The sequence below is a fragment of the Monoraphidium neglectum genome (genome assembly GCF_000611645.1).
Source record: "Monoraphidium neglectum strain SAG 48.87 unplaced genomic scaffold scaffold01334, whole genome shotgun sequence".
NCBI classification, from domain to species: Eukaryota; Viridiplantae; Chlorophyta; class Chlorophyceae; order Sphaeropleales; family Selenastraceae; genus Monoraphidium; species Monoraphidium neglectum.
Window position 1 is genome coordinate 1 of NW_014012294.1, and position 15,001 is coordinate 15,001.

The following is a 15,001-nucleotide window of genomic DNA, read 5'->3' on the forward strand; positions in this document are numbered from 1 at the left end:
CACATACACACACACACACACACACACACACACACACCTGTTGCGCTGCTGCCGCTCCACATTGTTCAGCTCCACCACCAGCAGCGCGCTCACCACCCCCACCGCGCCGCCGCAGAAGGACGCCACTATCGGGTCCACGCGCGCCAGCTGCTCAGGCAGGTGCACGGACTGGACAAAGTCCAGGTAGGAGGTGCCTGCGGCCAGTCCAGTCCAGTCCGAGGCGGCGGGAAGAGAGGGGCAGTCCAGGGTCGGCACACAGCAGCGGCATCCTCAATCTCTGCCCAAGCCGGCCTGTTGCGCCACGGCAGCCGGGGAGGCTGCCCTGCCAGCATACGGCCCGACGAGCCCAAGCCCCTCCTCCCACCCAAACTTTCAGCGGCCCCGGATATGTGCCGCCGAGTTCCCCAGCTTGGCACCTCATTGATGCCCAAAGTAACCGCCACGAGCTTGAAATCCGACCCAGACTCAAAATCCAAAATTCAAATACCCACCCCCGAGGCCGATCTTGACCTCCAGCAGCGGCGCCAGCAGCGCCCCAAACACGATCACGCTCGCGACGAAGCCGGCGTAAAAGGTGTAGTAAGTATTCAGCGTCTCGTTGGTCAGCGGCGGCAGGAAGGGAAGGGCCGAGAGGTACGACTCCTCCAACTCGGGGGCGCCGCCGTTGGAGGGCGCGGTGGGCGCGTCATCGCCGCCCTGTTTTTCGGGTCGTTGTGTTTGATGTCCGGGAGGGCGGGCGGGCGTGATCGGGGGCGCGAGGGTCCGGGGGCGGGGTGTGGTTCGGCGGTGGGTAGGGGCTGGCGCGCGCTGTGAGGTGACGCAGTCGCCTGGGTCGCAGTTCTGTGAGGCACCCACTGCCCAGATTGATGCCTGGCTGCGCGGCAGGCATAACACACACACACACACACACACACACACACACACACACACTCACACACTCACACACACACACACACACACACACTCACACGCGCGCGCGCCCACACGCACCCACCTTGAGCCGCTGCTGGATGCGCAGCCGCCGCACCTCCTCCATCAGCAAGAAGATCCTGTTGCGGCGCGACGTGATGTTGTCCGTGATCTCATCCAGCTGCATGCCGGCAAAGTCCTGGGGCCGTCGAATCACGGTGAGGTGGCGGCGACGCTTGATCAGAAGGGGTGAGATTCAATGGGGAGCGACGGCAGCAAAAGGGCGTGTGCCACCGGTGCGGCTGCAGTTCAACAAGCAGACAAAGCCGCTGCCAGCGGAGTGACGCCGGCCGCAGCACGCACTTGGACGTTGCATGCATGTTGCAGCCCAAGGCGAGTCACGGGCGTCCAAGCTGGGGGGCGGGGGGGCTGTGTTGGGTGGCTGCATGGCTCTGGCGCGGGGGAGCGTCACCTTGACGGCATCGCGGCTCTCGATAATGCAGAAGTTCTCGGGCAGCGCGTACGAGTCGCTGCGGTTGGGCGGCCCATGAGGTGTGCGTGGGTGGACGGATGCGAGGACAATTGGTGCGGCGGGCCGCAACATGGGGGTGGGCGCGAGATGAGGCAGCTGCTGACGCTGCTGGGAGGGGCCAGGTCCGCCGACGCGCCATTCGCCGGCGTGCATACCCAGGCGCATGCAGGTTGGTGCAGCGCAAGGCAGCCGGGCGCCTCAGCACACCTCCCCTCATCCCCAAGTCTAGGGCAATCGGCTGCTGCGGCCAGCAATGCACCGGGGTGCGCGCTGATAATGTTGTGAGTCTACCAATTGCTGCAGATTCCCAGACTCAATGGGGCCCTAAATCGGTCTGCCCGTGTGCCAACCTGGATGGCAGTGGGGCGTCTGCATCCGCCGCAGCGTAAACGCGCGCCCGCCGGGCGCGGTGGGCCCTCAAGGGGTCGAACACCGCCGCCCCTCCCCGCCGCTGCGCTCTCTGCTGCACCACTGACGCCGCCGCGCCGGCTTGCGTCGCGATGCTGCCGCTGCCGATGCCAATTGCTGCACGGTGATTGTGTGCGTGTCCGCAGCTGCATTTTCTGCTGCCATTGGCGCGCAGCATCCTGGAAGCTATGTTCAGAGACGTGGGGTGCGACTGCGTGATCGATGCTAGCAAGGTGGGACCAATTATACGCACGATTGTTCAATTTTACATTCGATTACTGTAATGCATGTGATGAAATGAGACCGTGGAGCATCGCCAAAGGGAGCGATGGACGGGCGGGTGTGAAGCATATCACCGTGTGTCATCAATCAAGGGGGTCTGAGGACGCTGTAGGTATTTAGAGGTAAACATTGCAATTTGACGCGCAGCCGGACTACGTGGGTGGGCCTGAAGCAATGCTCTAGAGGGGCGCACAGCCGAACAGGGTGTGCAGGCTATGGCAGCTGTTCCCCGCGAAAGCTGCAATTGCAAGGCCTTATGTTGCTGCCTGTACGGTATGTGCTGATCAAATGTGACAAATCACATGTCCACAACCTCCCTGCTGTATGCAACATCGACGCCGACAGCATTCAGGGGCGCGGTCAAAGGTCCAAGAATCCAAAAGCCCAGCAAACCTCGGCCGGGGCCGCCAGTCGTTGGTTTGCAGTCGGCTGCACACTTGAGGACTACAACGCCACGACAGCTTCTGTAATCGCGACGTTGCTTGGGCTTGTGCTGGCCAGCATGGGAACATCCACAACCCCAAGGGATTGTTTCCTTTCTTTAATTGTTCCGCTCTTTCCTCTGACAACCCACCGACGGCACCTAAGGAACCTGTACCCACACGCGCTCTCAAGAGTCAATCGGCCAGTGGGTTACAACACAGGCGACTTTGATTATCGAAATCCAACAGGGAGGTTTCATGCATGGGCCAATGGGCCCGTCATCGGCAGAGGGCCGGAGCTAGGTTCACCCGCACCGTGCAGGGGTGAGTGACCCAAATGATTGGGGTTTTGATGGCCCAGGACCCTGCGGGATCTGTCGTTTGACCCAAATAAGGCGGCATGCTGATGCCACCTGACCTCAGGAAAAGGCCAGGAAGCAACCATGTGGGCACGCACAAGTGTGTGTACAGAGCAGAATCAAACTTTGTGCACAACCCAACCCAACCCAATCCAACCTCATCCTTGAGCAACGAACCCAGCCGTGCGTCCGGCACATCTGACGAGCTAGGGGAGTGGCCACTGCTCCCTTGACCCCCGCCAGCGCCGTTGCACCCCACACAATCAGGCGCTGCCGCCGCGCCGCCGCCCGCTCCGCACGATTCGCCCATCTCCTGTCCAACCCCACATCTGTTGGGCCAGGCGGGCGCCGCCATGCTCGGGGCGATCAGCGGCGCTTGGAACGCACCGCCGCCCCCAGCACCGCCGCCGCGCCCGCCGCCAGCGCCGCCGCGCCCCAGAGCATCAGCCGCCGCTCGCGGCGGCGCCGCCCATCGCGCTCCTCGCCCGCCGCCACGGGGTCATGCTGGGCCGCCGCCGAGCCCCCGGTCCGCGCCTGCGAGCCCAGCAACAAGCCTGCCGTGCTGGCGGTGGCCGCAGCGCCGTCGGCGGCGGCGAGAGAACCGACGTCGTCGCTGGGGCCGCCGCGGCGCACCTCCGAGTGCGCAGCGCCGGCCTCGGCGCTCGCCACGACAAGGCCCACGGCCTCGGCCGCGCCACTGACGCTCATCACACTGCCGCTGCCGCCGCTGCCCCCGCCGCCGCCGCTGCTGTTGGTGTGGCTGGCCATGGCCGCCGACGAGCCGGCCTGCGCCTCCGCCTCACCATCCTCACTCCCGCCCGCAGCCGCGGCGGCCTCGCTCACAAGAAGGTGGGGCGGCTGCGCGGGCGCGGCGCCCACAGCGCTGCTGCCGACCGCAGAGCTCCCGCTCGCCGGCGCCTCGTCATCCTCATGGATGAGGCCCGCCGCGCCGCTGCCCGCCTCGCGGCCGATGGGGGCCCACTCAAGCAGCGGTAGCGGCTGGCGCGCCGCCGGCCGCGGGTCTGCCACCTGCCCCTGCGCCATCAGCTGCAGCAGCGGCGCCGCCGCCGCCGCAGGCCGCGTCTCGTCATCTGGCACCTCCTCAATCACCAGCACACTCGCCGCCGCCGCCGCCGCAGGCGGCGTCTCGTCATCCGGCACCTCCTCAATCACTACTACACACGCCGCCGCCGGCGCAGCAGCCGCCGCCGCCGCCGCCGCCGCCGCCTTCTCCCCCTTGCGCCGCGCGCCGCCGCGCCGCGGCCGCCCCGCCTCGGCCACCTTGAGCGCCGCCTCGGCGCGCGCCGCCGCCTCCGCCGCGCAGGACGCGCCCCACTCGGCCCCGAAGCGCTCCTTCAGGGCGGCCAGCAGGCGGTCCAAGCTGTCCCTGAACCAACCTATCCGCTCGTCCTCCACAGCCTTCTCCCCCAGCCGCTGCGCCTCCACCTCACATGCAGCTTCCTCTGCGGCCGCTGCGGCCGCGGCTGCGGCCGCGGCGGCCTTGCTGCTCCTCCCGCGGACCTTGATCCGCATCGCCAACGCCGCCGCAAAGGAGATGACCTCCCCCGCGCCGCGCAGGCAGGCCGCCAGGTCAGCGCCGCCGTCGGCGAGCAGCTGCAGCGCGCCCTCCTCCGCGGCGCCGAGCACCTCCTGCGCCTGCGCGTCCCCGCAGCGCGGCACGCCGGCGTCCTCAGCCGCCCGCAGCAGCGCGGCGTTGCGCGCCGCCGGCAGCCACGCCACGCCCTCGCCGCGCGTGGTGGACACGTATTCGAGCGCCCCCCGCAGCGCTGCGACCCGCCAGAGCCCGGGCTCCGGCGGCGGGCAGCCGCCGCTGCCAACAGCGGCCGCCCCGTCGCGCCGCAGGCCCGCCATCGTCATCACCGCCCGCGGCAGCCGTCGCGCCGCCCGATCCAGCTCCCTGCGCGCCGCGTCGGTCCTGCCTTTGACCGGCTTGCGCGCAAGCAGCACCTGCAGCAGATGCAGCACCGGCAGGTGAACCACCATCGCCGCCGCCGCCGCCGCCGCCGCCGCCGCCGCCGCTGCCGTCTCGCCCTCGCCCTCGCCCTCGCGCCCATTGTCGACAAAGGCCGCCTGCACCGGCGCGACCAGCGCCAGGAGGCCGGCGGCGGCAAACTGGCCGCCGGCCGGCCCCTGCGCGATCGACCTGGCCACGGCCGCGCCGTCGCCGCCGCCGCGCGCGACGGCCTCGATAAGGCGGGCGGCGCACTCCACGGGCAGGCGCGAGTAGAAGGCGTCCCGCGCCGCGGCGCCGCTGAGCGCCTCGTCATCATCATCCACCTGAAAGTCCGCGAGGCTGGGCATGGCCACTTCGTGCCACACGGCAAGCGCCCTGCGCAGCGCGCGGCGCGCGCCGACCCGGTCGCCGGCGCGGTGAAGCCGCGCAAACTCGGCCGCGGCGGCGCGCGCCTCCGCCACCCTGAGCGCGAGGCGCTGCTGCTCTGTGCGGGGCGCGGCGACAGCCGCCAGCACGGGGGGCAGCGCCGAGACCGGCGCCGCGTCAAGCGCCGGCACCTGCGCCGCGGCCGGCGGCGGGGCTGCGCGCCGCGGTGCACGCGGCCGCCGTGCGGATGCCGACATGGGAGGCACCTGCCCCTCACCTCGCTGCGCCTCTTGCTGTCCCTGCTCTTGATACTGCTTCTCCTGTTGCTGCTCTGGCTCGTGCTGCTGCTCTTGCTCCTGCTCCTCCTCCTGCTGCTCATGCTCGTGCTCCTGCTGCAGCTGCGGCTGCTGCTGCAGCGCCTCCTGCTCATATTGCGGCTGCTGCTCCTCCTGCTGGTCTGCCCGCTGTGTCGCGGCAAGCGCCTCCATCGACGGCCACGCGTCTGGCAGCACGCACGCCCCGCCGCCGCCGGCACCCTTGTCCTCGGCCGCCGGCGTCCCGGGGCCCTCAGCGCTGCTGCTGCACGTGCTCGCGCGCGCGCGGCGCCGCGCCGAAATGCGCAGGTACGAGGCGGCGTCGAGGCCGCAGGCGGGAGCGCCGAAGGCATCAGCGGTGGCGCTCGCTGCCTTCTCGCCGCCGGCAGTTGCGGCCGCGGGCCCCATGGCCACCTCGGCCTCGCCGGCCTCGCTGACTGGGCTGCTGGCGGCCTGATCGCCGCGCTGCATGTCAACAGCAGAGGACGAGATCGCGGCCTCATCAACAAAGCAGTCGCCGCCGCCGCCGCCCACGGCACGCTCCCACGCGTCGCCGCCCTCGCCCACGTCGCCGCCCTCGCTCGCCGGGGCCTCGCACGCCGGGGCGCTCTCGCCCGAGCCCGGCGGCGCCGCCGCCGCTGCGCGCGACGGGGTCGCCGGCCCGGATGAGGAGGCCGGCTCGTCGGCGTTGCAGGGTGTTGTCAGGGACAGCACGTGCGACAGCCAGCTGCCCGCCTGGGCGCAGTCCTGGAGAATGGTAAGTGAGCAATTCGGGAGTTGGGGTACAGAATTTAGGGTGCAGAGTTTGAACTCCGGAGGATTTCATGAAGGAGGGGTTTGAAATAGGCGCCTGTCCTAGGTCGGGCAGGGCCCAAAGGGTGGAGAGATGCCGTGCCCAGTGATGAGAACAAACCAGCAGTTGTTGACCAACCCGTGTCTTGAGATAGGTTGCAGTCAGAACCTTTATTGCAATCCATCTGTGATGATGGACCCTGTATTAGCCCAGCTCACAGGCTCAGGCACAAAAACCCCATAGCCAAGTTCGATCGTGCAACGCCAAAGCGGCAACACATGCCGTGCCGGCCCACCCACCAGCGAAGAGGGGTGGTTGTCCACGAGCGTGTGCAGCTTGCGCTGCGCGCCCCTCACCGCAAACACCAGCGACCTGCGGTACCAAGGGCCAAACAGCAGCGAGCCAGGTGTGCGATCAGCGCGGGCCACACAGCAGGTGATATGTTGAGACGTCAGGCATGTGGAGACTGCCGAGCGCAAGCATGCGAGAGAGTTGGCCGGCAAACCAGCCAGCCATCCTCAATGTCACCCACAGCCGCGTCACCAAAGCTGCGCATGCGGGGGTGGCGCCTCACCCGTCCGTGATCCCCTCGTTGGACAGCTCAGCCAGGCAGCCCTCGAAGCAGCCGCCGCTCCGCAGGTTGGCGATGAGGTCGGACGCGGCCGTGAGGGGGGTGTTGTCCTCCAGGCTGAGGCCCTGCGGTTGACAAGGACGGGGGTTGGGGGCAGGAGTGTTGGGGATACATTGGGGACCGACACGGCTGGAGATGAGAGCTGGATTTTGGAGAAGGTAACTGACCCCCTGTGGCGACAAGAGACAAGAAGCAAATCACCAAGCGCGCAAAAGCCTGCTGGCATTTCCCCGTTTTTCCAAGCGGCTGATAACAGTCACCCATCAAGGCGCACTCGCAAGAAGCCATCCCTGGGCCTCCCAATGGTGCAGCCCCCACGCCTGCCCACCTGCCCCTCCAGCCGCTCCAAGGCGGCGCGCAGCGCGGCCTGGCACCCCTCCGCCTTGCGGCACGTCGCGCGGTGGGAGGCCGACAGCTGCTTGAGCACGTGCGGCAGCTTGGCGTTGTCCAGGGCGCGGCCCCTTCCTTGCAGGCGGCGGTTGTTGAACACCAGGGCGCTGCGCAGGGCGTCGCACTCCCCCTGGACCATGGTGCCGACATCACCGGTGAGGCGCAGCAGGGAGCGGGCCTTGATGCACTGGACGCTCCGGATGACAGCACCCTTGGGTGACAATGAGCGTTTGAGGGTGTGCACGCAGGGTCTCAATTGTGGATGATATGTGCGTGCGTGCGTGCGCGCGTGTGCATGCATGCATGCGCGTGTGCGTGCGTGCGTGCGTGCGTGTGTGTGTGTGTGTGTTCTGTGTGTCTGTGTGTCTGTGTGTCTGTGTGTCTGTGTGTGTGTCTGTGTGTCTATGTGTCTGTGTGTGTGTCTGTGTGTGCGTGTTGGGGGATATCTGATGGGGGAGGTGCCGCATCAGCAGACGCAGCAGTGGTGTCAAGCTATGATGCTTCGGCTTGATTGGCTCTGAAAGCGATGGACAAGACGCGTTGCTTAACAGTGGCTTTTCCTTGGCCTGTGTGCCCCCTCAACAAGGCGGGCAGCGCAACACCAAGCACACCTCAAACTTCGCCAGAAGCTGTGTGGGCGTGGTACCATGCTTCTCGACCTGAGGTGAGATAGATGGGCAGGGGCACCAGAGAGTCAGGCTGGAGGGTGGTGTGAAAAGGGGAGACACGTGAACCTCGCCGTCGCGATCGCCCTCGCAAGCCTGCCCATGCTTGGCACCGCGCCAGCCGTCTGGTCGGCGGCATGAGGCTGGGTTTATGGCTGGGCAGACCCACAACTCTACGTACAGAGCAGGTGCGAGTGCGCGACTGTTCACCTGCTCCCTGGCCTCCAGCAGGGCGGTGGTCAGGGTGGGCCGCACGCCCTCGCCGTTGAAGGCGGCGCCCAGCAGGATTCTCTTGATCTTCCGAACACAGCCGCGCTTGGCAGCCTCGGGACTCGAGTCGGCGGCGGCGCCGGCCTGCAAGCAATGGTGGGTGTGTGGCAAGAATCTATGTCAAGGGGTTTGATGCCAGGAGTGAGGGTCCGGCTGGGAGAGCGGACATTCCGGGTAGTCTCACACAGGGCGGCAGCGTGTGTACAAGCGTCAATCAGCAGCAGCACGCCGGTCATGGCTGCGGGGCGATCGCGTGTTGGGACGGAATGCAGCAGCAATGTCTTGCTGGGCTGGCGTATCCTGCGCGTGCAAAGAGCACTGCTGCGGCTCCCATAGCTGCACCGCCGCGCCCGCAGACACGGCGCCCGCTGCGCACCCTTGCCATGAGCAGTTCCCCTTGTGCGGAGGGCAACCTCACCTTTGTCGAGTCTTTGCTGTGTGAGGAGTGCTCCGCTCGCTGCGCGGCGACTACAGACATGATAAACTCCACCAGCGCGATCAGCAGGGAGGCCTCCACGGCTCCCGACGACGCCAGGCGGTCGGCGGCGAGCACCGCCGCGAGCGCCGTCTGCACCGTGGCTGCGGGCAGCAGCGTCCCGCAGCCCACCACCGCCACCAGAAGCGCCACCAGGCTCTGTAAAGTCGTTTTGCAGGCGGTGAGGCAGCGGAATGGGTTCTGAGAGCTTGGTCAGGGCAGCTGCGACCTGGTCCACGGCTGCCCGAACGATCCAGCGCAAACGAAGAAACATCTTTCAGCCATTTTTCTACTGCATACGAGCTGCAGTGCCATTATAGTGACCCGGCACGGACCTTGACGAGCTGGGCGTCGGTCCTGTGGGGCCCCCAGCGGGGCCTTATCCACTCCAACATCATCTAGTCAACCTTGGGTAGCAGATCCTGGGACACGACCAAGACGAAAACGGGAGTGCTTGGAAGACGATGTTGCTTGGTTGCGGTCAGCTGCTCGTGCTTGGTAAAAGCAATAGCACGTATGCAATAGGGATTGCACACATTCAAAGGTGCGGGCGGGCCGGCGCGTATGAGGTGCACCGAAATGCACAGGCAGGCAGGCGGGCGCTGCCGCAACCGCCGCATGGCTGCTTCACCTTGAGTGTATCTGCTGTCACGCGTGGCAGGGACAGCATATCCGAGTGCCGCAGTGTGGCGGTATACCGCAGAGCCTGCAGCCACATGCACATGCTCACTGTGACGACGACCACGTTGCTGGCCCACATCGCCGCGACCACTGCGCAGCTCACCTGTGGGCCCACCATGCGCCGCTCGCTCCACCTCAGCAATCTATCGCACCGCGCCGCCCTTGCTTGCAGCTGCCACGCCTGCTCCTGCAACGCTTTGCCAGCCGCAACGCCGCCGAGCCGCATGTCCAGTGCCAGGTTGCAGCGAGGAGCTGCCGGCGCATGCTGCGTGGCGCCACAACAGGCGCCCACTCACAAGCCTGCGCATGCCATACGAGGGACTAGCATTATTGAAGGTCAAGTGGCCCATGCGAAGGTGCCTGTCAGACCGTTGCATGTGCAGCGGTGGCATGTGGTGCAGGGTGTGGGGTGCGTGCTAGCAACAACACAGCACATGCCGCCCGTGTTCTTGCAAACACGGGCGGCTCGGCCGTCCCCAGGGCAATGCCACGCTGCCTGCACAAACGGTTCCTTAGGGCACAGCTGCGATCTCTGCCCATGGGCGCACCTGTTGTCAGCAAAGGCAGCTGGTGGCTTTCAGCGTTGGCGCCGCGCTGCGGCAGTGCGCCATGCGTGCGGCCAAGGCGGTCCCTTGGAGCCAGCCTCTCCTGTGCCATGCGATGGCATCCGTTTTGGTTCAGCAAAAGCCGCTCATAAGTGCGGTATGTCAGGCGCAGCATGGTCGCAGCATGTGGTGGCGAAGCCAGTCAGGCGCAAGCGTGGACTGTAGTGCTTGGAGTCGAAGCTCACGGGCATGCACGCCGCGGCTGGCGCCACGCAGAAGGGTCGTGGCGGCGTGGCCACCGCAAAGCGCGTGGAGGGTAGTCCCACTCCAGCACCACCGCCCACCATGCTGCTGAGGCACATGTGCGGCCGGGTTTGCCGAGCCGAGGCACAGCACGAGCAGCACGCGCAAGGCCCTCCACTGTGTCAAGCTCAGCATCCGAGGCTCAGCTTCAGGCGTGAATGTGAGATCTGTAAGCTGGTATATACTGTGTGATATGTGCTACTCCTTGGTGCCCCCACGATCTTGCGTGATCAGAGCCCGACTGAGCTGATGAGCGCACTTCAAGCAGAGCTATGGAACGGACTTGTCAGCAACAGCAACGATTGATACATGTTATTTAGTGGGATTGTGAACACGCGTGATCGCCCCCTTGTCATCAACTGAAGGGGTTGCTGACATTGCTGACACTGTGCCGTTGATGAGTCAAGCGCTGATGACACTTCACCATGATGGTGGTGCCGCAGTACCTCTGGCTGCCCAGAGACGGTCGTAAGAAGAGCTTCAAAGGTCGAAGCAGGCTCGAATGGCGTCGAGATCAACGGTGCCATTCACCGCAACAGTCATAATCAGCAGCCCACGGCAAGCGGCCAACGGCGCCGCCGGGCGGAGGGCTGGGCGCGCTGAGCTTCCGCCAGTGCGCCTGCGAGCTTGAAGCGTGCACCAGTGCTACCTGCACACAACTTGACCTAGTTGCACCCTTGTCATGTAGCCACTGATGTGACTGGCCACACATCGCCCTCACCGCACACTGCCCCCCTGCAGGCCTGCCCTGGCCCCATACACTAGTGTATCTGCACGAGACGGTCCACCCATTGCCTCGAAGGCAGATCAATGACATCTACAGTGCCGTGATGGTGATTCCCTCCTCCCGCTGTTGCCCCCTCCCTCCCTTTCCCTATTTTCCCCAACCTCCTTGACCTGTCTCATTCAAGTTGACTCCCCTTGGCCCTGCTGGAAACTGCCTTCTCGGGATCGCGGCCAGCAGCACCACATGCAGCAGCTCCACAGGCAAAGGCAGCCCCGAGGGCTCATGTGGGCAAAGGTCGTGGCAGCCTGCGGCAAATCTGTGCCTGATTACTGCGTGGTATTTGCGCGACAACCGGAGGCCGACGAGGTACAGGCACTCCCAACATCACCTCAACTCGTGAATCCAACCGTGCACGCATGTGCTTGGCGCTGCCACCTCGGTCCCACAGGAGAGCAGCTCGACGAAACGTGATTGCAGATCATGGGCCTGGAGAACACTCCATCTGCCTGAGCAGGTCGCCACAGCCCGCTCAACTGTCGGCAGATTTCTTTGCACGATAACATCAGCAGGTGTGTCAGGTGTCCGCATGACGACGTCGCATTACAGAGAAGCGGCGTGCTTTCAGCAATAAACTCATAAGTCCATCCCATTTGCAAGCAAGCCGATGTCAATGAAGTGAAAGCTGGCTTGTGTGTGCTAGCAGGGCCATGCACAGCGGCCGGGCCTGCTGACAGAGCCTGGAAAACCGGGTTGACCAAGCTGCTGGCCGCGGACCCCGCAGGCACGCAAAAAAGGTGACGCGCAACAATCACATGTCACCCTATGGCAAGTTGAAATACCTCGACACCTGTGTGCTATGCCACACGCCACCAGTGCGGGTCCAGGCTGCGCCTCTGCCGTGCGCCGCTTGTGAAGACCCAGATGTATCAGCAGCCAGACGCCACAACGCGCCGTGCTTGTGCAGGTGCCACAGCAACATTCCCTCTGATGATGTGGTTGGGATGCCACAGCGCCCTCTGTGCTCTGCAGGGGACTTCCCTCAAAGCCGCGCACGTGTGCTTGTGCCTGATGAACGGAAACAAGGCGCTTGGGCCGCCTGCGTTGCGGTGTTCCTCGCAGCGCACGCACGCAAAATCGATGCTGCTGTCGTCTTGTCATGTCAGTGAGTGGAAATACATAGATAGGATCAGGCACACCACAGCCTTGCGGCAGGTTGTGGACGGGCAGACGGCGCTCGTGCGTCGCAGCGGCGGGCGGCTGGGCAGGAGGGATGGGGCCCAATGCTGCGCTGCGGCTGGGCAGCGAGGGCTGGGAAACGGCGAGGCGGGGTGTGCAGGCCCACAACGCAACCGGGTATTGGTGTATGCGGTATCAAGGGCCAAGGCATTCAGCAAAGTGCGTGCCGTGCGCGGCAGGGCCCGCGACACGTTCGCAGGCACGCATCAAGGAGCAAGCGAGAGGGAAGAGGTGACGCATGCAGGGTGCGTGGGCAAGGGGAGGGCAGAATGTGAGCGCCTGGCTCCCAAAGCCCATGCAAGAGTCGAGGCAAGAGCCAGGCGACAGGCGCCCAACACCAGAGACACCGCCGTTTGCAAGGGGTTCGCGAACGCAGTGCCTCAACCCCCTGCTGCGGCCAGCGGGGGCAGGGGCAATGCATCTCACTGCTCTTTGTGGGGGCAGGGGCGCCTGTGCACGCATGCGCTTGCGCAGGAGGAATGGCATGCTTGCGGCGGAGGCGACACGTTTGGCCTGGTGGGCAGCGGCGGAGCTGCGCCCCAATACACATGAGAAGGTTGACGGATTTGTTTGTGCCGCTGCAGTACCAAAGCAGGCAGTCTGGTTTGCCGCAAGCGCCGCAGCCGCGGGAATCTGGATCCACAGCTTCATTTCGGGCCACGTCCCTGGGGCGAGGACACCCGTCGACCCGCACAATCACCCACAGGATGACATCCTACCAACCACCATCGCGCGCGCAATCTCGCGGCGCGGCGTCAATACTGCGGTTATTCACGGTTATGAAATCCGCGCTGCTGCGGCGCCACAAATGTGCGCTCGCTGCAACGCAAGCGGGAGGGTCCTGCGGCTGCACCCGCAAGGATGGCGCCGCGGGGCCGCTGCTGCGCAAGCTTGTGGTGCTCGCCGGCTCGAATCGTCGGCCTCACGATCCCCCAGTCCTCTCGCCGACCCCACACCCCGCATGCGGATCGCGCCGGCCGCGGCCGACGACCGGGGCGCGCGTGCCGCGTTGCGACCCCAGCCAGACGATCGTGCAAGCCCTCGGCTTGGCCGACAGATCCCGCCATCTTGTGACCTAGCTTTGGAGAGGCGCCCATAATCCGGCTCGCCAGAGCCCCGTCGAGGTTGGGAGCATGGCCTCGTTGATGATCCCGAGGCACAGATCATCAGAGCATGTTTCAGTCGTAGGACAGCACGAGGTCGGCGCCCTTGAAGTGGGGGTGGAGGTGCTGGTAGCGGCGGAAGAGGTCCGCCAGCTCAGCAAAGTAGGCGGAGTGGAGGCCGTCCACGTCAGCGGGGTCGGCGCAGGCTGCGGCGGTTGTTTTGAGGAGAAAGGGACGGTGGTTTGGTCGCGGGTGTGTTGTTGAGTATGAATATGTGGGTTGTGAATTCGGTTGAGCGGGAAGAAGACAAGCATGGTTGCTTGCCTGTGCGTGTGCGGGCCCGTGCGCAGGCGGCCGCGGGCGCGCGGCCGTGTGCGTGCAGCCACCCGCGTGTCTGCTTGCTAAGCGGCGCGAAGCCGAGCGGCGACCTCTCAACACAGCACAGGCGCGAGCGGAGCGCGCCCCGCGGCCCCCGGCGGCGCTCACCCTGCCCGCCGCCGCCAGGCAACGGCCTCATCGGGGGCGCGGGGATGGGGCGGCCGATGACGTAAACCAGGGGCACCCTGCTGGGCAGCGGGCTGGCGCCCCAGCGGCCGCCGAGCCAGAAGGGGAATGGGAAGCGGAAGCGGCGGGTGGTGTACGCCTGTGAGAGCGCAGGTGGTGGAGGCGAGGTGTCAGAGGTCGGTCGTGATTGGTGTGAGCTGCACTCTCAGGCCAGAAACCAAGGTGATGGGACCGGTCAAACGGCGTGAAGATGACTGATGAAGGCAATGGCAGTGCACGCCGCCCGGGGGGTGATAATGCGCAGGCATTCACGCACGCGATGTAGAGCGCCGAAGGACGCCCCTCCCCCCGTCCTGGCACTCTACGTGTCCGCCCCATCGCACCTGCAGTGTGGGCATGTGTATGAGGTTGCGCAGCTGCAGGGCCTCCCCCAGCGCCAGAACAGGCACCAGGGACGCCCCATGCTCGATGGCGATCTGAGGATGGGTGGTAAAAGCAATAGTCATGGATGTTGGATTCGTGACGCGACCCGTCATGGCGTTTGGAGTTGACAACGAGGCGATGTGGAGGGCGAGGGTCATGATCAGGTGTTGGAGAGTGAGGTATGAGAGTCTGGAGGTCGCAGGGCTGGCTAGAGAGGCGGGGGTAGGGGCTGACATCTGCCGGGGCCGCGACGGCGTTTGTCGCGTGAGCAGAGGCGCTCAACCAGCCGGCGGGCGAGGGGAGCCGCCGACGCCGTGCAACCATATCATTGCCGCCTCAGGCTGTCTACTGCCCCTGATCTGCTGACCCCAAGGCTCCTCTTGCCCAGCCTCCTTTGGCCAAACGACCCCCAAGCAGGTCAGACAGGCCACCTGCAATCAAGCAATGACGCGCTCCAGATTCCCCCTGCAGCAGCCCCCCCACCCACAACCCACCCTGCAGAAGCCCTTGTGGCGCGCATGAACCACCAGCTCTGGCCGCGCCCCCTTGGGCCCCGCGCCGCCCGCGCCGGCGTACATGCGGTGGGTGTGGCACATCTCCGCCTGGCCGCCGGGGCAGAGCACCACTGAGCCGCGCTCCTGTAGGGCCGAGGTGAAGGTGTGGCGCGTCACCTGGGGGGGAGCGGGGT

General features: G+C 65.8%; 3 protein-coding genes across 3 annotated transcripts; all 3 read right to left on the minus strand.

Moving 5' to 3' along the window:
* Positions 1-491: 491 nt before the first annotated feature.
* Positions 492-1,513, minus strand: MNEG_7511 (hypothetical protein; the record flags this gene model as incomplete). Its single annotated transcript, XM_014044014.1, has 3 exons — positions 492-696; positions 995-1,108; positions 1,382-1,513. Coding segments are annotated over 3 exons (451 nt in total), but the record flags the coding sequence as incomplete, so codon positions are not given.
* Positions 1,514-3,278: 1,765 nt separating this feature from the next.
* On the minus strand, positions 3,279-9,551 carry MNEG_7512 (hypothetical protein; the record flags this gene model as incomplete). Its single annotated transcript, XM_014044015.1, has 9 exons — positions 3,279-5,467; positions 5,531-6,314; positions 6,660-6,732; positions 6,935-7,056; positions 7,320-7,592; positions 7,993-8,040; positions 8,257-8,400; positions 8,735-8,950; positions 9,522-9,551. The coding sequence occupies 9 exons, from the start codon at positions 9,549-9,551 to the stop codon at positions 3,279-3,281; spliced, it is 3,879 nt and encodes a 1,292-aa protein (XP_013899469.1).
* Positions 9,552-13,461: 3,910 nt separating this feature from the next.
* MNEG_7513 (hypothetical protein) lies at positions 13,462-14,909 on the minus strand (the record flags this gene model as incomplete). The annotated part of the gene is made up of 4 exons (XM_014044016.1): positions 13,462-13,592; positions 13,873-14,029; positions 14,274-14,366; positions 14,808-14,909. 4 exons carry the CDS (start codon positions 14,907-14,909, stop codon positions 13,462-13,464), a joined length of 483 nt encoding a protein of 160 aa, XP_013899470.1.
* Between the last annotated feature and the right edge of the window lie 92 nt (positions 14,910-15,001).